This window comes from Trachinotus anak, unplaced genomic scaffold (genome assembly GCF_046630095.1).
Source record: "Trachinotus anak isolate AG129_WGS33_773 ecotype Australia unplaced genomic scaffold, CSIRO_AGI_Tana_v1 ptg000021l, whole genome shotgun sequence".
NCBI lineage: Eukaryota > Metazoa > Chordata > Actinopteri > Carangiformes > Carangidae > Trachinotus > Trachinotus anak.
The window spans coordinates 2710181-2733601 of record NW_027273872.1 but is presented as its reverse complement, the minus strand read 5'-3'; the positions used below and the strand labels follow the sequence as shown (position 1 = coordinate 2733601).

General features: G+C 41.1%; 1 protein-coding gene across 3 annotated transcripts in view; it reads left to right on the top strand.

Moving 5' to 3' along the window:
- The window catches only part of drp2 (dystrophin related protein 2), a 100017-nt gene that overhangs the window by 35463 nt on the left and 41133 nt on the right, over nucleotides 1-23421 (top strand). For all 3 annotated transcript variants that reach the window (XM_071458484.1, XM_071458482.1, XM_071458485.1), the window contains 4 exons: nucleotides 10397-10553; nucleotides 20243-20363; nucleotides 20882-20993; nucleotides 22551-22707. In XM_071458484.1, the coding sequence (XP_071314585.1) occupies nucleotides 10397-10553; nucleotides 20243-20363; nucleotides 20882-20993; nucleotides 22551-22707 (547 nt within the window). The remainder of the gene's footprint in view (nucleotides 1-10396; nucleotides 10554-20242; nucleotides 20364-20881; nucleotides 20994-22550; nucleotides 22708-23421) is intronic.

Here is a 23421-nt window from a genome sequence, read left to right as displayed (position 1 = left end):
CTGCTGCAGTGTGTGTTTCACTCGCAAGAGAAGATAATCAGGTTTTGTGCACACATTGTACCCAGACATGCTGAATGGTTCATATGGTACAAATCAAATCCTCAAAGCAGTGAAAATATTGCGCTGTTGCAGCTGCACGAACAATGAGGGCTCGAGGGTTGGAGACACGCTTTGTACATTAGTCCTGTTTAGTTGAAGACCTTGCAAACCAAGACCTGGTGGAGGTCAGAGGAGGTCCAGTGTGTTCAGATACATAATCAAGAAATTTGAGTTATGAATGAAAAATCATCTTTTTGTGCATCTGACATTGGATTATAATCGTTTTACTGCTGTGTTATAAATATTACTCATGTAAACAAACCATTAACAGCCATAAACAGTTGTTGTCTGGTGTAAATAAAAAGTGTTGAATTATTTTAGAATGAAAGGAAGTCGCAGTGTTGTGTTTTGATTTTTAGTGATGGGAACATTTAGATAGAAATGATGTCTGTTAATGTGCCAGTGCACCTGCACATACAGATGGATGATAATCAAACACTTCCCCAGCACTGATGTTCAGTCTCTTGTGCTGCTGCTACACTATCATGAATTTTGTAAACTTGGCTCAGTAAGAGGCAGATTACCCAGTACTTTACGTCGCTCACTGTGGGCGCCATTAAATGGCTCCTCTACCTGTGAATGAGCGAAATCTTTTCAATTACATACACTTAAATGACATCTGCAGCCTGAGGCGTCATTTTCTCTCACTTTGCTGGAATTATTGTGATCAATGAAAAAATTGTGAAAATAACACACACTGATTTATGTGAATTCATATTAACCTTGCAGAACTCTGGTTTTAAGAGTGGGATTGTCTTATCACTGTTTATTACTGGTCTCAGGTGTCTTATTTGTCTTCCTTTATTATTTTCAAGTGTCTTCCTTTTCACAACACCTCCTCTAGTATCTGCAGAACTAACAACTCATTATGAGAAAAAATAATGTTTCTTTCACATCAGGTTATGCTCATCTGTTTCTGTACATCCATATGTCTGCATTTGCGTTTGACAATTTAAATGGGAAAGATTCACTCACATCAGTGTAGAGCGTCTAATATCAGTGTCAACGGATGAGTGTTCTCTATAATACATGAACCACTTTAACCTGACACACTCATGATAAGAGGTTTGTGCTTACTGTTCATCCTGTGTGCATCTGTATAACTCTATACCTGTCTCTATATTTCTGTATTTCATGATTCAGCACAAAATGTTTGAATGTGGGGTAATTTTAGCAGTGAGTCACTGTGATGCAGAGGAGGACAAGCTTCTTAAGAAAGTTTATTTTTTTGTTTTTAAAGCACGATGATGTAACTTTTTCTAAGCAACAATAACAGCGGCCTCTGCAGGCACAAGTGGTAATTACAAGACGCTTGGGCCTTCGAGTCGGAGCAGTTAAAGGTACTGGAGGGACCAAACCCCTAAAAGCTAACAGCTCATCTACAGAAAACAAAGCTTTTCAATTTCTCAGGCAACAAACACAAAATGATCATTTCAGGACAAAACAACAATCATGTGAACCCACAGCAGATGCTAGGAGCTAGTCTCTCCGCCTCTGCCATGGTGTCCGTACTGAGAATACCAGGCTAGCTTCTTCTTATATGTTATTAAAAGGTAAAATAGTTGCATAATTTGTGTTAAACTGGCACAAGTGAAAGTTTTCTTTTTCAAATGACAGCATCATAATTGGACTGCAATGGAAGAAACTCCGTTCCAGTTTAACTGAGGGCTGGTAAATTTGTTTTATTTGGGATTTGAAACTTCAAAGTTTAGAATGGCTTTTAGATAGCAGTCCGCAGACTCACAATCAAAAGAAAGCTTGGATTCATCAGCGTAAGATAATTAGTCTGTAGCCTGCAGTGTGAGGTTTAGTGAAAAGTTATTTTCAGACCAACCAGATTGGCAAAACAAGCACCGTGTGCAGTTTACTGATTGTGCTGATGTTTACATCAGTTTTTTATTTTATTTATGTATTTATTTAATTTGTGTTGAATCTTATTTTCTAACCTTGTGTTGTCATTTGGAGCTGCATGCGTGCAAACCCGCTCTGTATGGTTGGAAGCAATTTGTTGCAGGAGTGTTTTCTCTGTGGGCGCGAGCTGCTGTAAATCTTAAAACGTGGACAGTACTTCGAGTTGTGGGAAACAGCCCCGGTGGCTGGTCTGCTCTAGTCACTCATCAAATGTATTTCCCACAAATCTCAGTTAGACAGCTGTTAGAAAAAAAACGCTTTAGGCAAGGCATCGGTTAAACTCCTCCACCACTAGAGAAGTCCCTGAATGCATCACACACGACACACGACCACCACAGTGCAGAAAACCAAAGAGGGGAGCAGAGAGGGAGAAAAGCCCAGGAAAGGCTGGAAAACATGCGCATGATCTTTGCAATTTACAGCTATCATGCTACATTATTTATTGATATTGGAGTTGAAATCTTTCAGTGACCTACTGCTGTGATTTGGGACCACCATCGCCTGCATGAGGGCTGCATTAATTTTGTACACACAGCGTGTGCAGTCCAGCTGAGAGATGGCAGCTGCTCCAAGTGACAGTAAGCTGGTGTCTGGGGTGTGATGTTGACTTTTCATTATACTGGGATCTGTGTGGTAGCTGCACTGTGGCGTAGGCACACGTGTGTCTCCTAACATCATGAACACCACTGCAAAGGTACTTTGGATATTTAGAGTGCAGTTAGAACAAAGTTGAAAGAGTACGGAATAAATAAAGAAATAATAAAGTTAAAGATGGCTGCATCCTCTGTAATTTTTCCTCTTACAGTATTTAAATTAAGATTGTGTGTTCACATTGTATTTATGTAAATGTTATTCTCTAACATTCAAGGTTAAGTTGTTACCACACAACATTTTTCCAGGGTGAAAGAAAGCATTTTTTTTCTTTCTTTTTTGCTCTTGCTGTGGTCAGTGCTCTCTATCTTTAATGCATATGTCAAAACAGGCAACAATCTCTGTTGTTGACAAACCTCCACATGTTGCTCTGTGGGGTTGGAGGGTGGGTGTACAGAAACACTCTGGTTCAGATGTGAATATAAACTGAGTCTGTACTTTCTGTAGCAGCTTCACAATAAAAGCTCTCCAGTGGGTCGCCAGTGAAAAGCTTTAAGCAGCAGCGGGGACGGGTTGGGCTTGCATTAAAATGCCGGTAGCATAAGACAAACAACACTGGAGCAAAGGTCTGAAACAAAACTCCAGATCAGAGCGACTCCTATGGTTTGCTGGATTGAGTTTCACAGAGCCAGTGGAAAAATTACTTCTTCACACAATCTCTGGCTCTTTTCTATATGTGAGTGAGTGAGTCTGGCAATTCACTGCCACTTTGAAATGAGAAGTGTCAGATGAGTTGGTTCATGTTTTTTGTAAGGATGCCCTCTGGGTGTTTCCCTCTGTGGTGTTTTTTAAATAGTTTCTTTATGATCTTAACATTTTCCTAACATCGACTAAATTGTCATCTAACATTACTATATAACAGTTATTTTTTTAATACATGCGTAAACAAACTTTATTATCATTTTAAGGCATTAGGTATGTAACAGAATATGAACACATTATTTGGATATTAACACATTTTGCTCTGAACAGAGATCACACATGGTGGTGGTGTTATTTTTACCTCATTATCCAGAACCCTGACTCCGTCTGAGGCTTGACAGAAGACAAGAAAATGAAGTTGGGGACTGTCTCAAAAGTGCGCACTAATGGGCCGAGGAGGCGTTTCAGATTTTTGTCAATAACTTTCCCATTTTATAAATACTTTTTACACTAAATACATTTTAATCTAGACTTCCTCTTATTATACAATCTCCTGTCTTGTACACCATGCAGTATTCAGAGTTTTATTTTTCTGCTAAATTCCTGTTCTATTTTCATCATTGCTTTTCAGCCAGATAATTAATTTTGACTTTTTTTTCCTACAAATAATGTTTTATTTGAGGTACATGGTTAAATATTATATCATTTTGTTGGCAGCTAAACTTGTAGATGTATGTATGAAGAATATAAATGGCCCTAGAAAGCCAATGTGATGTAGATAATAAAACGAGACTAGACAGTTTCTAACACCTCCCAGTGAAAACCATTCTCACTTCCAATGTAATCCTTATTCAGATACAAATATTTTTTTACAGATACAGATAGAAGCTTTGTGTTACATCATTATACAGTACATGAATGTAATCCTCATTCAGTGTTATTTGTGTTCAGCGTTTCTGTGAGGTGACACAATGCAGTGCAACCACTATGCAATGCAACATAACAGAAAGCAATGAACGCAACACAGACAAGTCTGGTTCTACTTCCTCCTCTTTCAACATGTTGCCAAACTGTCTCCGCCATGATTTCTTCAGTCTGCCAAAACATGAGCCTAAGCAAAGCAAACTAGCTAAGAGTGACAACATGACAGTAAATGTGCAGCATCACAATCTGCTTTGATTGAAGGCTGTGTGGGGTCCCCAGGAGTCTTAGAAAAAAAAAAAAAAACTATACACACCTTTGAATGTGTACATTTTCAACTGAATGCAGAGCTGCTGTGTCAGTGTGGCCCATCACACAACCTCGCACTTTTTGCCAGCTCTCGTAACATCTCTGCAATTGAGAGAGAGAGAGAGAGAGAGAGAAAGAGTGAGGGAAGAAAGGAGATGGGAACATGGCTGCGCTCAAAGCTTCTCTGAGCCCTGAGGCAACTCACCAGCTAGCTTCTCTCTCCTAAAACAGCAGAAACACTGCTCCTATCTGCTATGCATTAATTAATCATCGAACCGAGCACTAAGCTTCTCTCTGTAATCTCTCTGTCTGATTGTGGAGTTAAATTTCTATTTGACAATGTTATTTACTTTGCATGTTAACTGTCAAAAAAATGTGGGGATACAGCATCAATTACCATGCAACGGAGTTTTCATTGAGTTCCGCTGAATATAAAACTCAAGGTTTACCAAACAGCAACGCAATTTTATATTTACACCCAAAACATTGTGATTAGGATTCGTAACCACAGCTGCCAACAGTGATGAGCTGATAGCAGTTCAGTGTCGTTTTCAAGGACACATGGATGCTGATTGTTACCTCAGCTGTTGCAGCATGAATGTGTGTATTCACATTCAGAACAAAGGTTGATCACTCAAGTGTTGGGCTGCACATTTTATCTCTTCCAAATCCTTTGCATGAAACTAATCCAGGAAATGAAAAGGTCTACAATCTCTACTACGACAATACTTCTAATTTTGACAACCGGTCTCAGTTTAGACTATCTCATCATGTGCTCCCTGGAGAGACTGGCTGTCTTTCAGTCTTGAAGCTGTTGTCTGTGAAGCTGAACGGATGAGTCCGTGTGCTGAGCGTGTCCGGTGTGGAGGAAAAACACAGGAAGCAGTCTGCCGTGCATTCAAGTCACTCAGGATCCCATTATCTCATTCGTATTGATTTTCACTGGTGTTGTCATCAAGCCTACAGTAAAGGGTGTTATTGAGCAGCCTGAGATAGGGACACAAACACCACAAACACAGCATGAACAGTTTTTGTTTCTGGTGCTTTTGGCCTTTTGTTATTCTCATACCTGGCTTTCTGTGAAACATATTCTAAACTGACAACAATGAGCACTTAAATAAATAAACCAGCCTCCTAAAAGACTGAAGGTGTGAGGCTGAGTCACTCTGTAACACACACAACACACGTGTATTTCTGAACTCTAGCATCTAACCTCAGCCTTAAAGGATGAGTTCAGTGATGTTCTGTATTTTTCTTATTGCTCACAAACCCCATGAAAAGACCAAAACCATCAATGCATTGTATCCAAAACCAGTCATGGGTTTATTCCTCCTCACATCAACAAGCTGCATGTTTCTGCATTTCCATGAACACAGGTACTGTAGTTTCTTTCTGGTCAGTGCCACATTGTTAAAGCCGCAAATCTGCAGCTGAAAATACCTCCAGACAAATGTGCTATTTACTCCTGTTTGAGTCAAACAAAAAAATTAAAGGAGGTGTTTTAATGTGAGCGTATATATTCATCACCCTTTTTCTTTTCTTTAAAGACTTCAGTAGGAACAAGTGGGCTGAGTGTCACAGACAGGTTGGGGAAGCCTGAAATTATTGAGAGACAAACTAATGTGCTGTTGGTGTTTTCATGTGATTTGTTGACAATAAGAAAAATACAGAACATCACCAGACTTCTCTTTTAACCATCTCAGCTACATGTGTGTCCCAGCCTGTAGTCTTAACTGAACCTGACCCCACTCTAAACCCAACAAATCAGCACTTTGAAGAGGTGAGGACCGACTGAAATGTCCTGCTGCACTAATCAATATTTTCATATTGATAAATTGTTGAAAGGGGTCGCTCATACTGAACCCCCCCCCCCCCTTCCCCATTCTGCACCATACTGGTTTAGCATCTTTCAGCACATTGGTTTGGTTTTCCAGCCCCTGTCGACACTGTTTTGGTTCACTCTCACCAGTGTTGTTTTCAGCTGTGCCAGGCAGTGGAAAAACAAACTCTAAAACCGTACACCAGCACCTCTCCAGCACTAAACTGCACAGAGCTGGTGAACATAGTGGAGCATTTAGCAGCTAAAGAATTTAATATTACCCTCAGGAAATGGAAACCAACGCAGAGCTGAAAGAGAATGAATAATGGACCTCCATTCGCCAGGTGGCTGAAAACATCACTTCACAACAGGCAACAGGTTTTCTAACAAACACCAACTTCATGAGGTGAAGATATGTCCGTGTTGTGCTCTTGCCAGAATTGGACAAAAAAAAAATCACTTTAAAGTCAAATTAGTTTTCACAAAGATAGAAGACCACACTCACTCAAAATCCCTAGCATCTCTTAATTCAATGCAGCACAACTTGGCCCATAAATAGCACTTTAATTAACATCATGATGTTTCCAGTGGAGATAGAATGGCTTCAGTCAGGCACCTATCCCGGCTTTAGCCCTTTAGCCTGGCCTCACGACAGCTTAGCAGGCCGGGAGCTGTTCTTGGCAGCACCCGCCATGTGACGACGGTTCCATTAAAGCACAGGCAGAGCTCTATTTGTCTCACCCCGTGTGTGTGTAATGGAAGGAGCAGTGATGGGTTAGTGTGCTGTGAGCTCTGTGTGTGTGTGTTTGTTTGTGAATGTTTCTGCATGAGTGTGTGAATCGAATCTCTGCTGTGTGGTGTGAAGTGTTTTGAGGCGTCTTTGCAAAAGTGCCAGGGTCGACTCACCCTTTGATGGATGACCTTACTCAGACGAATCCAAGGCCTGGGTTGGATTGGACACTGTCCGTGTCTGTATGTGAATGTGTTGTTGTGTGTATGTGTGTGTACACATGCCTGTTATGGACTGAAAGCCTGTTTTGCAGGGGCCACAAAAAAAAACAGTTCCTCTCTTATTCAATTACCACAGCAAGCAGAGCTGGAGGGGCATCAAGAGGCTGGGGGACAGCACGATCTGGTTCATACAGGTTCTCTGACAAAGAGACCTGAACAAAGAGGCCTATCAATTCTGAATGTGCACTTACAAGCTTGATTTCACCTTTCTGTCTTTTTACTCTTATCATGCCAAAGCTTTTCCCCCATGTCCTCCTGTAGCAGGCATCCCTGAAGTGATACCTAATCCCTCATGTGTCAGAACTCATCTGTGCCAAATTCAAATTGCCTCACAGTTCTTTTTCAGTCACTGTTGTGACATTGCTGATGGTGGTCTGCTGATGGTGCAGGATCGGGATGAGTATTTTCTCAGACTCCTCATCATTTAGTTGCATGTCATGCCTGTGTTTTGCAGAAATGCGCTGTGTCTCACTGCATTCAGACTGAGAAATCTTTAAGTGTTGCTCTGCCTTCGCTCATGCTGTCATCTGAACATCAGTCCAATTACATTTTTGCAGTGTTCCGCCCTCATTTACAGTTGCGAGCAGTGACGCTCTTTCTGACTCTTGCTCTCGCTCCCACTCATCATCTCTGATGTGACAGCGCTGGCAAATTTTGATGTGCAGGAATAATGATATTTGAGTGCAGGCTTCTGGTGTGTAATTGAAACAGTGGGACGCTTTCACATACCCCCGCTCCCCACCCCTGCAGTGCCAGCTGTGCCACTGATGTAGGAGCAGTGGCTCAGCCATCTCTCACACTGCTGGCAGGTAGCAAGCGCATAAATTGTCTTATTTGTTCCTGCTTTACCTGCAGCAGCAACCTGTGACTCTCTGTCTCTCACCTTGTCTTACATGTGCCACAACATGTAAGACAAGGTGCTTGTTTTGACAGCATTGTGACTTAACAGTGCTGCAGGTAGATCTACTGCGCAGTGATGTCCATATGAAGGAATTCTGCGGTTGATTAACACAGATGACAATTTGCTGAAGAACACTTTCCTTAGATACTGTCAAGCTTTTCATTCTTGCACAGCCCTCAGCGATAATGGTGGCAGATTCACCTCCAGAATGCTTAGTCATTTTATTAACCTGAGGTCTCAAACAGTGGTAGACAAAAGCAGTTTCTTGTTTCTAGTCTGCCACAGTTGACTTTGCCATGACCTGTTTGAAAATGCTGTGTTATACTGACTGATTTTAAAAGAACCCTGCAAAAAGGTTGATGATTGATGTAGAAGATGTTGAAATAAAAGATAGTTTAGGTCTAGATATTCCCAGATTGTTTTTTAAATCTAACACACCCGTTTGGATGCTCAGCCTCCATACGTAGAAAGGCGCTTTATTATTCAAACATTGTGTGGATCCCTGGGCTCTTACAAACATGTTGAATACGTTTCCTTCCACATAAATCATTTGCAAAGCTGATTTTTTTAAAAGCATCTTAAATCCAGCGTTTTTGACACACACATTTGTTCGCTAGCAGGCTTCTTCTTCCCTGCCTTTGCTGGCGCATTGCTGCATATCTTGGATCATTACCGCCACCTGTTGATCAGTGGAAAAGTGCGAAACCTTTTGCTCAGGTCACATCTCGAGTCACGAGGGTTGCTGAAGTGTAAACTTTACTGAATCCAGTAAAAAACACGACAGAGCTGTTTCCTGTAGCATCTAGCTCCCACACAGTGCATGTGCAAGTTGTAAACAGCCAGTTTTATTATTGCCTTTAACAATTTTAATGGTTAATTAATTATAACTCACCATAATTATCACCGCCTTGTGCTTGTTCAAAAGTCATTGATAACAATAATAAAACACAGCACTTGTTTCTGGACAGCGTTGTCCAGAGTGACTTGATTAAATTTCAAGTGTATTTCATTCCAGTGTGACTCATTCCAAACACAGTTATGACCCTGAGGAACAGTAAACCACTGACCTTCTCATGGCAGGGTCCACAAAGTCCTCCCCAAATATGTACCCTGACAGTTTGGCCTGAGCAGACCTGCATGGGGCATGGAAGGGCTTGTGCACAATTCCCCCCAGGAAGGGGCCATGAATTGCATGAAGATGTTTTTAATTGATTTAAAAAGAAATGTCTATTTTATTCAACTTCCTCCTGTTAACAGGTTACTGACCCACTGCAATGTCATGTTTTAAAGTACGACCCAGATCAGAGGGCAAAGCACAGCACCTGCAAGTTATAAGACAACCCATGCATCACTAATGGGTTGCAACTGAAAGCTCCTTTATAGACAAGCACTGAGAGAATGAAGGTGGTGTACCACAATGCTCCCTTTGGGTCTTGCAATGTGCGTAAGATTTTTTTTAAACCTGTGCTTTGATCCTTTTTATTGCTTTTACTTTTTTTATTATAGTTCCCTTGAATTTTTTTGTCACCTATTATAAATATTTTTGCAGCAGTGTTAATGGTACATTTGGAAGGGATGTGGCAAAAGGTGCATGGCACATATTTGGAAAAGCACAGGCATGCACACACAACTGTAATAAGATAGTGAAGGAATAATAATATTTAATATCTGAATATTACAGTCATAGTTATTTTTTGTCTCATATGCATGTTATTCCTGTGCAAACAGATAAGGTGACACATAGAAATAACTTATTAAAGAAGTGATAATGTATAATAATATATAAAGCATTAAAATAGAACACATATAAGGTATGATATGTATAAAGCAGTAACGTTGGTGGTTTTCTTCCCTTTGGAGAAGGCTGTGTAGTACTGGCCATTAGCTGTGGGAGGTAGATGCCAACTACCTAATTTTCTTGTACTTAAGAATAATTTCCTGACTTCTCTGGAGATTCTTTGGAGACTTTGCACAAATTTCTTGCATCTTTGTGGGCTGTTTACTCCAATAAAAACAGTAGTAAAGTAGACCTACAGTAAAGCTCATTTGATTCAGCGGACTTGTTGGTTTGTGCGTTGGAGAATGTTACTGTTTGCTGAACTAACTGTGTGTGTGTGTGTGTGTGCTGGCAGGGTGCGGCTAGAGGCCTTCTCCGACAACAGTGGGAAGCTGCAGCTCTCTCTGCAGGAGATCATAGAATGGCTGACAGCCAAGGATGAGGAGCTGTCGGAGCAGCTGCCCATAGGAGGCGACGTGGGGGCCGTCCAGCACCAGAGGGAGTTCCACCAGGTAAAGTGGACGGTAAAACCTTTGCAGAGCAAATATTACACAGTCAGTACAAATACTGATGCAAGAGAGTCTTTATCCTGTCCAAGGGGAAATTAATTTCCACAGGATGTCAAGGCAAAGATGCACACACACACACACATATATACACACACACACACACACACACACACACACACACACACACAGGCCTTTTTTTTCAGACTTTGAGACCCCACTGTATATATTTATGTACATTATGTGTATCCATTCAGAAACAGACATGAAGTCTACACAGTCTACAATTCACAGGGGTCTTTCTGTTAGTGTAGTGTGTGGCAGTGGGGACTTCTTCCACAGTGCCCTGAACGACTTTAAAGTCCTACATCTGCACCCATGTGGGAGCAGTGGGGAAAATGGATCGAGGGTGTGCCCAGGGACGTGTGCTATGGTCTGTGTAATGTGTGTGATGGCTCTGTCATTGAGCTCTAAGCGACTGGGGGGGTTGGGAGACCAGTGACTTTGGAGGCTGTGTTTGTACAGTGGATGAGTTTGTTGTTGCTGGAGACAGTTAAGTGTTTATGCAGCAACAAAAGGTGATGGTGGAAACAGAGTTCTGGGAGTTTGCAGATAACAGAGATGTTGATCAAGGCTGAGTTTGCTGTTCAGTCTCAGTCAATACTAGATAGTTGAAGTTCAGCTGTCGTTGGTACCACTGATGAAGGTGAGGCTTTGTGCATGCACTGCAGTGTGTGTTGGGAGCACTGAAGAGTTGCTGGAGTGCGAACACCTCTGCAGAAAACAAGTCCTTTATTTAACATGAATTAACACGATTTTAAAGACACAGTGAAATAAGAAAATAAATTTACTAGTTCTAAAATATTTTTGACGACTTCTGCTGTCAAAGTTGTTGATGAAGTTGATTTGGTAAACTTGTTAGCAAACAGTTGCTTATTTACACTGGCAACAGATCACTCTGAGACACTTATGTCAAGAAATTGACCAATTATAGCAAGTGGTTTCACAGTTAGATTTGGCAGTAAAGGCTCTGCTGTTTGTGGGAGCTCTCAATGAATCCAGGCAGCGAGGTGGATTCTGCTGAGCTAATCCCCCGTACATGAATGTGAATCTTACTTCACATGAAACACCACATAAGGAGGAGGTTATGGTGGTGGAGGCATCTGTGGCAGCAAATGGCGCTGGCACGAGCATGATTGGCACAGTGAGGCCACCTGTCACAAGAATGACTGTGAAGCGCCAGATTTCAGTGTGAATACTAGTGAAGTTTCCATAATGTTGTGGTTGGAAGTGCTGCCAGTATAAACACAAGGAGAAAATACTGAGCAGAAATTCCTACTTGCATGTCTCTGTACTCCTCCATGGTAAGAAAAAAACCCAGAATGCTGCAAAGTATCTTCCTCCTGCAGTCGTCTTCAGCCTGATTGTCTGCCACTGTGATTGGCCACGCAGCACCTTCCCCGATGACATCGTGTTGCATTACGAGAAAAGGTTTAACCTTAAACTCTTTAAACTGCAGGGATGTTTTTGAGAAGCCCCCCCCCCCCCTCATGCTACCACTGCTCACTGCATAAACTCACTTCACTCACTCTGTTCAAATGAATGAGAAGTCCTGCAGTTTTCACAGTGTCAGTGTGAATACAGCCAGTGAGGAAGTGTCAGGTCATGATTTTCAGGATCTACATCTGAATGAATATAATTGGATGTTAGCAGCTACACAGATATGAATGAGCCACTGACTGAAAAGCAAACTGCAAATAACTGGAACCAGTTCCAGTGCCTGAACTCACATTATGCTTCATTTATGGAGCAACATTAACATTATTATTCATTTTGAGTCGTGTTTCTGGCAAACTTACAAATTTATGTCCAACAATCAATTCACTTCTCTTCAAATATGCTTTATTGGCATGAAAGTTTAAGAAAAACAGTTTTCAATTGCTAAAGTACAAAATGCAATAAACACTTTGATGAATGTATATGTAGCTAATTCTGGCATTTGTGAAGCTGGAACCATCAGATGTAGTAATTTCTTTGAAAATCGCCTTAAAACGATTGAAATAGTTACGATTGAATAATTGATTTATTAACATTGTTGCAGCAGCTTGAACAATGAGACAGTGGCAAAGTTTTTATTTGACCAGACATTCAACTGAACTCAAAGAAAGTGTGTTTTCGAGTTTAGCATTTGGCCTCCAGTGATTTTTTTTTCTTCTTGTTATTCAACTGGACATGTTGACTACACACTCATTCACAGCTGTGGCCAGGGGGGTAAGTTGTAGCAAGACAAAAGGCTGCACATACTGTGCACAGACACACAATCTACACAGTACAAGCATCATTTTGTAGGTATTCAGCAGGGAAATAAACACTTGGATTAAAATTGAGGCACATGAGGACTAATTATTTCACCTCAGTCTACATCTTTGTGAATTTTTGATGGTGTGTAACACTTCATAGTTATATGTGAGCTGAATAAAGGACACACATTAGCTTTTTTATCACCTCTTCACCCTCATTGTAAACCTAATACTCTATACAACTTAAATGGTGACGTTCTCGTTACCCAGTGGGAAGATAGAACTGGAAGCCATTTTAATGTTCTATATTTTTTCAGTGTTAAAGTTAAAGGCTTTAGAGAACATCAGTTAGAGCTGCTGACAGAGGAGTGAGCCACCTCTTCCCCCCTTCAGATAAGTCCTCCATGGTTCAGTGATTTGAACTGGCCTTTAAATCCCTTCAAGGGCTTGTAGTGGATAGAAGGGCACGCAGGCCCACAAACTCGGAGGCTGAGACTTCATTGATCATGGCACAAATCAGCACTTGTTTCTTCTTTCCAATAGATATTTTTATCCTCACGCTGAATGCGGCAAATCGGTTCTGTCTTTAAAACCTGGAATCACAATTTGCCTTAAATCACTGCTTGTCAGCTGATTCTGCAGGATGCAGTGACATGGGTTCAACAGAAATGTGGTCTATTCATTTTCCTTTCTAGGAACACAGACGAAATATCACTTGTTCAACATACAGCAGGCCTCTTATGCACAAACCCACACACAGGTGTTTCATTTCCTTTGTCTTCTCAGGTCTGTGTTGGCGTGTTTTGTTGCACCTATTATAGCAAGAACTGTCTTCTTATAGAAGACCTGTAACAGCCTGTTTAGAATAAATCACCAACAGCTGCTGCTGCAGTTGGGAGCTGTGACATAAATCTGTTACATGCTTTTTATCGTTTCACACTCAGCATATAATAAAATAACATAAAACTTTATCGATCCCTAGGAGGGAAAAGAATTTAACCAGCGTTGCTGATGTCAGCGTGATGTCACAGCTAGTTAGGAACAAGCTGGTGAGATGTAAAAACTACATTTAAATCTATTTATTACTTGAGAGATGCTTTTGTCCAAAATTTCAAACAAATAAAGTAGAATCCAATCCACAGTAGATCAGCGAGAAGTTAGTGGAATTAAAATTCAGTGTCCTCTTTTAAATCTACTCTGAAAACTCACTTTTATTTCATGATTTTTTTTCTTAACTGATTGTATTTGTTGTAATATAATGTTGTTTTAATTAATTATCTGGTTTCTTTGGTTTCAGATTTAAGCTTTTGATTTTTTATTATGTCTATTCTTTGTTTTTACACTTTGTAACTGTGTTTTTAAAGGTGCTAAAAATGTTTTTAACTGTTATGCATTGTCAGATCAGTGTTTTGTTCAGGTCTGACTCATAAAATATATAAAATAAATAAATAAACACCTACAAACAACTGTATATGTGCAGGACTTGTATCCACGTCACAATGGCTCATATCTCATTAGCTGCGTCTCCCTTTTCATCTTCTTCACTCTCTAAATACACATTTGAATGAGCTGCTTTTGTCTCATGAGATTCTCCTTTTCTCTTTCAAGCCCCTCCACACCCACATGAGTGTCTTTCATTATTTTGGCTGATTGAACCTGCTTTTATGTTGAAGATGAGTGAATCTGTGATGAGAGCGTGTCCAAGGACAAGTTGCTTCACCTTCACAGATGTCACAGAGCTAAAGGAAAAGGAGTGTCAGTCAACTGGATTTAAAACAAAGTCAATGAATTCCAATGGAAATGCACAATCAATGAATTTAAACCCACAGGGGTAAAGTAAACCTGTGCAAATTTTTTTTAGCTTGTTTGAATTTTGACACTTGAATTTGCATTGTTGACCAATAATGCGTCTGTCTTCACAGTGCTGGGGGGATGGAGAGCCGGAGAGGTGTCGGAGTATGAGCTGGCAGTAACGAGACAGGAGCTGATGGCACAAATGTGTCTTTTGAAGAAACTGCATGAACTTATTGACATGTTAGCGATCAAGCTAATGAGCTTGTCAGCTGACGGTCAGTAAGCTCGCTAAGTCAGAGAGTCTATTTTTCCCTGTGAAGGAAGCTTTTATTGAACGACCTTTTATTGAATTATGATAAGAATCAAGAGCTGTTGTCACTGTGTCACCGAGATGCTGGAGCACCTGGGCCTTTACATCCCCAAAACAAGTGAAAACTATACCTTACTGCGATGTTGTCACACTGACCAGGAAGCTTCTGGTCTCTTATAACAATGAACACATACATGTATTCAGATTTCAAGGGCTTTTACATCACACTTCCTTAATTTAGTAAGCTGACAGAATACGTGGAGAGACTGTAAAATTTTGTCAGTAGCATTTGTTTTATTAGAGACATCAAAAGAAAATAAATTTCTTTCCTATGTGTTGAAAATACCCACTGGTGGGACAATAACAAAAATCCCAGCGTGTCCCAAAGGGAGGAAAGTCTCCACACTAAAATCTTTTTAATTGACATGTTATATCGCCCTGTGTTTGCTGAGTTAGTGCAGACTCTCATAAAGTTGGCACAGAGAGAATTGCCCGACAGGCAGCTGTATGTGTGTGTGTATCTGTGTCTTATTGTTAGAGTCGTACAGATTGTTAACCTGTTCATGTCTCAGTCTTAAAAATGGCTCAGACAACAAGGAAAATCTGATGCAGTAGCTACAATATTGAGCTCCCACGATATCTAAATCAAGAAAACAAAGATATGAGTTGAGGTATGAAGCACTACCTGGGATGTTCAGGATGTTCTTTCATTTCCCAGTGAATCAACTCAATTGTGGGTGATGCATTTCACGAACTGGGAGTGGTGTAGACATGCGTGCGCGCACACACACACACACACACACACACACACACACACACACACACACACACACACACACACACACACACACACACACACACACATATAATTGGTTCTGTAGCCACAGCAGAGTTTTCCTTTCCACCCTCCTTCCAATTTTCTTTCTTGTCAGTTTGTGCAGTACCTCTGGAAGGAGATGTGTATTGACAGTGAGAGGTTTGCGGCTCCCAGTCCCCCGCCCTACTTACCAAGTTCCACCCCACGCCTCCCAATTAACAGGGCAATAAAAAAATTTAAAAACCTCAGTAATAAGTCATTCAGTAGGATTCACTGTTGAACATCGCTTAGCTTCTTCTCCTCCCTGTTGCTCTTTCCTCTTTCCACTGCTGTCACCCCAGTGTTGATGCCGCAGAAAACTTCATGCAGTTAGGAGGAGTGTCTTTTTCCTGTGATTTCTAAACAGAATTATGGATATTTATTTGCGATGGTTGATGGGAGATGATGATTTCTTTTGGAAATGTGAGTCGCACTGAATCTAAAAATATACGTATCATGTCTGTGTGTGCAGATTCATGACTGTACAACAAATCAGGCTACACCATTGAGCCAGACTCCAATAGCTAATTTCCCATTGTTTTCAGTACTCCAGCATGCACCTCTCCTTTTCAGCTTGTGCAGTATCCTTGACCCACACCTACCCTTCAACTGCCCTCACAATTTAAAAACCTCAGTTATAAGTCATACAGTAGGATTCACTGTTGAACATCTCTTAGCTTCTTCTCCTCTCCTCTCCTCTCTTCTCCTCCTCATTTCTCTCAAATGTCCCATTTTCAGCACAGCACGCCTTTATAATCTGAGATGCCTTCGCTTCCCAAGCGCCTGGTCGCTCTAAAACTTTTCCGACAAAGCAGAGAGGGAAATTGCTTCCCAGTTTTCTATAGAGAATTAAAGCGTTTTAAGAAATGTGAATTATTGATCTTAAGTGGATTTATTCTGATGTCGTTTTTGTGTGTGGGAGTGCATGTACCCTCTGTGCTACATGTTTTTTAAGGCCTGTGTGGTTTGGGAGCATGTATACTGTATGTGCTTTTGGGGGGTGATGGCAGGGGGTTTGGGTGGGAAGGTGATGTTTTTGAGGGTCTCGTGTGTGTTTGTTGTGCTTTGGGATAAGTGAGCATTTCGGCAATGGGAAGGATTTTGTGACTGTAGCAGCTGCAGAATCTTCTCTGCCTCGTGCAAAAAGGAAAAAGAAATGAAAATGTATCTTCCTCTGTCTTGTCAAAAGCACATTGAGAAGGGGACCGTCCAAAAGGAGGAGGGGGAAAAAATGCCATCATCATGTTTAGACGAAGTCAATGAAGTCATTTCCTCCCTAGCCTTCTCCTCTCCATGCATAATGTATCTTAATCTGATCTGAAGGCTTCTCTCTTAATGTTCCTTCAACCAAAGATGAAGCCTCTGAGTGTGAAATTTAGCTGGAATTAAAGTTTTAACATGACAGCTGGCTCAGGGAATCCATGGCTCAGCTCCTCTTTGGGCGGCAAAGCAGCTAAACAGAGGATGGAGAGAACAGAGAGCTGAAGAGGATGAAAAGAGGGCAAAGGAAAAGGAAAGGAAGGAAGCAAGAGGGAGTGAGGATGTGAGGTTTGAGGAGGGAATTTGTTTGTGATTAGAAAACGAGTGTGAGAGAGGAAGAGGAGAAACGACAGACAGCAGGTTTTCTTCATGACTGTTGTACTGGGAATCTTATCTCATGCCACAGCTCCCCGCCGTTACACACTTTTGCATGTTTGCTCATCGCCAGCTTGTGTTTGTTGGCGTTTCACTGGGGGCTTTCTGTTCAGCTCTGCTTGCTGGGTGTTATCAGGCCTGCTGGGCTCTGGTCCTGGGCTTTTTTAATATGCACTGAAACACTGTCACTGCTGCAACCACACAACCCCGCTAATTCCAGCTGGTAATGTAGATTTTCAGCTGAAATTGTAATCTCTTCATACCATAAGAGGATTGAGGACGCCGACTTCACCTAAATAAATTACTTTGAAGAGAGGGAATATCCCTGGCATTAATTCACACACCTGCAGTATGTTTTATACAGAACAAAGATTAGTGTAGAAGAATGAAGAAGGTTGACACACTGGCTTTCTTCAAGGCCCTGGGGAGACTCTGGATATCTGCTCAGCGGTGGAGTAAAAGCGTGCAAGTGTGTCTCTTCTTACATCACCAAGCTCTCATCTGTAATTTGCATAGGGAGTGCTGTTGAATGTGGACTGCTGGAGCTGGGCTCTCCAGCTAATTGGCTCTTCTGTGTGTGCAGGCCAGCTGACCAGTACTCCCAGTGGATTTGGTCTCCTATTGTGCCCTGGGCATTCAGCACAAGCAGACAGCCATGTAATCTCACATGGTCCTTCCAGTAGATCAGTGCTTGTGTGTGTGTGTGTGTGTGTGTGTGTGTGTCCAGTGATTGCTATAGAAGACCCATGTATTCAAACAGGCCAATTTTCTCTCATGGATGGCTTTTGTTCTTTCATGTGTTAAAAGTTGCTCAGTTCAGTGCACTCAGGGGTGTTGCTGCTGCAGCCTTAGCTTTTATTCACAGAGACCATTTATGGCTTAGATCAAACTAATAGTCAGACTTCACACAGATGTCTAAAATGTATCTGCTGCACAAAGCTCTGTAGTTCTTGACTCTTTAAATAGGACTGATTTGACATGAACTGGGGGGGAAGTTAACTTAACAGACTAAAAAAACATGGCTGACAGAGCAGCACATCAAACCACCCAGCTCTGTTTACGACAGGAGGAAATGTTTGCCTACTGGAAGACATCGCCATTTTAAATTCACTGAAGAAAAACACAGAAGTCTGTCAACACTCCCTTTTACCTTCTCATTACTTGCTTCGCAACATTGTTAGAAAACCACAAGTTATGAGCCACATGCTTTGGTCTTTGTTGTCATTTGGTGCCACTGGTCGGCAGGAGCCACTGATGGTTACCATAGAAACATGGGAAACTTTTTTTAAGGCTTGGAATAAGTCAGTCATTATTTTTGTGAAACTGTCAAACTTCCATTAGACTGATCTGAGACTGGCCTGACAACACAGACCAGTCAGAAATATCTTGGTGAAGCCAGTCCCTGGGCTGACAGTTTGATTACTGGGGCTAAAGTTAGATAATGTTAGTCAACGTTTGGGATGACGAAGATGAATCATTTCAAAGATATGCAGTCTTCTTCTGGCCAAATTTGAGGGAAAAACAAGTGTCAGTCAACTGAACAGTCCCAAAATAACTTTTTGTGTTACTGTTTGCCAGGTATTTTCACTCAGATGCTCATTAGTCACTGGTGATACATCACTTGAAGTAGACCAATGAAAATGCCACTGCAGGATGTGAATAATGGAAGTCAGATGTAGACTCCTATTTGTTCTTGTTAGCAGCCTGGGCATGTTGTGAATCACCGGGATTTACAGATAAATGGAAGCCAAATCAAGTTAGATTTATTCCTCCAGCCCAAAAACACGCTGTTAGTCTTTTACAGTCGTAAACACGCAGGACATCGCCCTTTATCCTGAGACCCTCGATGTGGATAAAGACAAACACCACAAAATGTTTGATCTTGTTAACTTACATATTTATTGTCTGCACATTGACAGTCATGTGACCACACCCAGCTATTGCTCATGAGACCTGCCTAACACCACATCTCTCCAGGCTGCCTATTGCTGCGTCTCGATTATACCGTTCTATTTAAGTCTGATCATCTTTTTTGCATCTGAATAACCTCCCTGGCTTTTTTTTTGCCAGTGTGCAAGCATTTCTTCCTATGAGATGGGACTATGAATGTACATGCTACAGTGTTTGCCAGTTTTCCATCATATGCTTATGTGAAACATCACAACTCGTACCGGGGATCATAGAATCAGCCCCAGTTTTCCATTAGTATTTATAATTTGTCGGTAGTTTAAGGGCTGTGTGCTGTTGATAGAGCTGGAGCTGCTATTGTGTGTGTTTGACAAGGACTGATCTCATGCACCAGAGCCACATCTAACAATTGTTTTCACGATCAATTATCCTGTTGATTATTTTTGAATGGCTGATTGTTTTGTCAGAGAATTGTGAAAAATGTCCCGTAGCTTCAAAGCTCTTGTTTTGTCTAAACAATAGTCAAACACCCAACAGTACTCAATTTACAGTGATATAAAAAGCTAATTCTCATACATACCATGATGATGATTGAATTATTGGTATTTTTGGGTGATAAATAAAATGTATTAGTTGAACATCATTTGATAAATGAAAACTGTCTGTTTTCATTTATCATGTCATTGTTCCAGGGATAGTATGCACTGAGCCTTTTGATCTATGTTAGGCAAGGTTTGTCTCGTCATGGGCACAGGTTCAGCTGAGTTTACCTGACTCACCCTCCTCAGCAACATCCTTTGGAGAAACCAGCAATTTAGTTTTTAAACAGCTCACATCTTTCGTTCTCTTCCACTCAGAAACAGTTTGCCCTCTTCTGTTTGTCTCCCGGCAGGCGTTCATGGAAGATGTCAAGTCTCGCGGGCCGTTCATCTACTCTGTGTTGGAGTCTGCCCAGGCCTTTCTGGCTCAGCACCCCTTCCAGGAGCCAGAGGAGACCCTGACCGATGGAAAAGGTCTGCTCCCTTCATATTCTGTGCCAACTGCTGCGCCAGCCAAAAATATCCTACTCACAAACTGCCTCAGCTGATCCCCAGAGTTAATTTGGTTGGACCCATGCAGGTGAAATCTCCCATTAGTAGTTATTAGTAGTGATCCGTCCTCTGGTGCCACACTGAGTTTAGGGAAAGCATTCGGGTCGGGACCAATTACGTCTAGTTCAGCAGCTCGACAGTACCATCTGCTCAGATCAATAATACAGTCAGCTCGGCTGTTTCTCTGCCCACATGTCTTCTTCATAGTGTTTGTCTCTCACCGCTGGATCCTCACCTGGGAAATACTGAAGCAGTCTACCTCAGTGTGTTTAAGCTCCATCCTCCACACCATCATTCTCCAATCATTGCTCTTCTCTTTGTCTGACCTCTAACCCCTGCTCTCCTCTCCACACTGTTGCCTCTCTTTTTGCACTTCCTCCTTGGCACCTTTATCCTCTTTACCCTGCGTGGCCCTGTCTAACCTCCTCCACCCTCTGCAGAGGTGTCTCCACGCCGGCGGATCCTGAATGTGAGCCGCTCGGTGTGGAAGCAGGCGAACGTGGCCAGTGACCTGTGGGAAAAGCTGACAGCACGCTGCGTGGACCGCCACAGGTCAGGCGCTTTTCTTTACGCTGTGGTTATCCTGCTCAGATTATGTGTGGTAAAGGTAAATTTGCTCTCCATTGGATGCTACTTTATACTAATATATACATTTATCTGACAGCTTTAGTCATTAGTTACATCATATATTAAGATTTTACTTCAAGGAAATTAACGCATAAAATATAGGTGAATGTTAAACAAGTTGTTCTCATCATTTTTGGTTTGTTAACTCTGACATAAAATCAGTGTCTTGTCCCTGAGTTTCACCAAAGATTTAAAAGTCTCCAAGATTTCACAAAGAAAACACAAAATGTTACCCCATCAGTCACCCTACGACCCCTCAGATTTACCCTGTGACCCTTTTTTCAAATAATCCATAATTCCATTTATGCTTATTGAGAATATAATAATGTCAAATACCATTTTTCTCCATCATGAATAATCTTACTTTTAATACTTTAATTCAATTTTGCTGATAATAGCTTTGTACTTTTACTGACATAGAACTTTTTGAGTATTTTTACATTGTGGTACTTTTACTTCAGTAAAGAATCTGAGTAACTTTTGCACTCTGTACTCTATCTTATTATTTGGCTCGTGTTAATATTTATAAAAAGCATAAGGGAATTAGGAGTTTTTGAGAGTATATCTAATGCAATTGTGATCAAGATCAGTTTTAGAAGCAGACTTTCAGTCCGATCTCCTCTGTTCAGGATAGCAGCATTTTTGGTTCCATGAAAGTTGCCTATAACTATTAAATTAATAGTATTATTAATATTATTATAACTATTAAATTAATACTTATAGGTTATTTGGGTTAAACCACTCCAAAACCGACTTAGGAGTTTCAAAAGGAAAACAAGTTTTTTTGCTTAGTAGTTAAAAGATCGAATTTTCAGGTTAAGAAGATTCTTTTTTTATATATATAGTTTATAGTTTTATGCCTGAAAAGAGTGAAAGATTGGCTCTTTCATTTGTTTATAGTTTTCACTGTATTTCTTAACTTTAGGGAAAAAATGATTTGGCTAGATGTAACAGGAGAGAAAATTAGAGGAGTTCAAAGAAATGTGATGAAAACTTGTTTGAAAATTCAATAAGAAAATGATTCAAAACAACAACAAAGAACAAAAGTTTTTAATATACAACAGAAATATGCACATAACTTTTAGAACTACAAGGTTGAGTATTATTCCTGCCTGTGAGTGTGTATTTGTGTCCCTCCGTAACAACATTATGCAACAATACATTACAGATAATACAATTACCATAACCTGATTACAAAATGTGGCAGTATAATCCATTACAGAAGCAATTAGAAAAACACATTTATCAAGCTTTAGCTCACTGGACGGTCAGCTCGCTTTTCAGAATATTAAAATGTGTTTTCAGGGGGGAAACACTTCAGATAGTGAAATGTTGTTATAAAAGTGTACACAGTGTAGCCCCTGGCCCTCCTGAAATGATGTCTGTAAATTTGAATCCATGATGTTTGAATGCTATTGCTTACATTAGCCCCAAATTGTAATGGTGCAACCGTAATGAATTGCATTTTCAACAAAACTCCAGACACATGGAGAGGACGTTAGAGCGTCTCCTCCAGATCCAGGCGGCGATGGAGGAGCTGGCAGTGGCCCTGGAGCAGGCGGAGGGGGTGAGAGACGCCTGGGAGCCCGTCGGAGACCTCTTCATTGACTCTCTGCAGGACCACATCGACGCGACCAAGGTAGACAAACACACAAACACACCCACACTACATTCACTTGCCTTTTCTTTATCTCTCTTACACACACACACTTGCACATACACACACATTATCACAAATCCTAAATGTAAATTGGTTTTACCTGCGACTTAATTGTCTCCTTTGAGATAATCGCCGCTGGCAAACCCTGGAAAAACACACATTATGACAGTTTAAAAAGTCATTAACAAACATCAAAACAGTGACATCCTGTTTTTTTATCACAAAAACACAGCAGTAATGTATTACCCACAGAATAACTAGAGATCTGTGTCAAGGACTGTGTTGCTTTAAAAATGTTTGTTTTGGTCGCCCATGTGCACATCCCTGTCGGTGAGGCTGTGATCTGACAGATGATGACAAGGACGTGGCACTTCAAACTGACACAGTGCGATGGCAGAGGCTACAATTCTCAGTTGAATAGATGTTGTTAAACAAATGGCAGGTCATTGGTTTAGTCATTATGGAGTGCCGAGTGCCGCTGCTGCCTGTAATTGTGTGGCACTGTTCATTAGAAGTGAGGGCACTTCACAATAATCATGTCACTGTTTGGACTCCTGTCACAGCCAGCACATGTTCAGCTCAGTCTTTAGGGCAGGCTTGTCACTTGGCCTCATCTGTCCTCCCCCACTCGCTTACACTTCACACACAGACACAGGAATGCATGCAAGCAGGACACAATCATACACACATTAT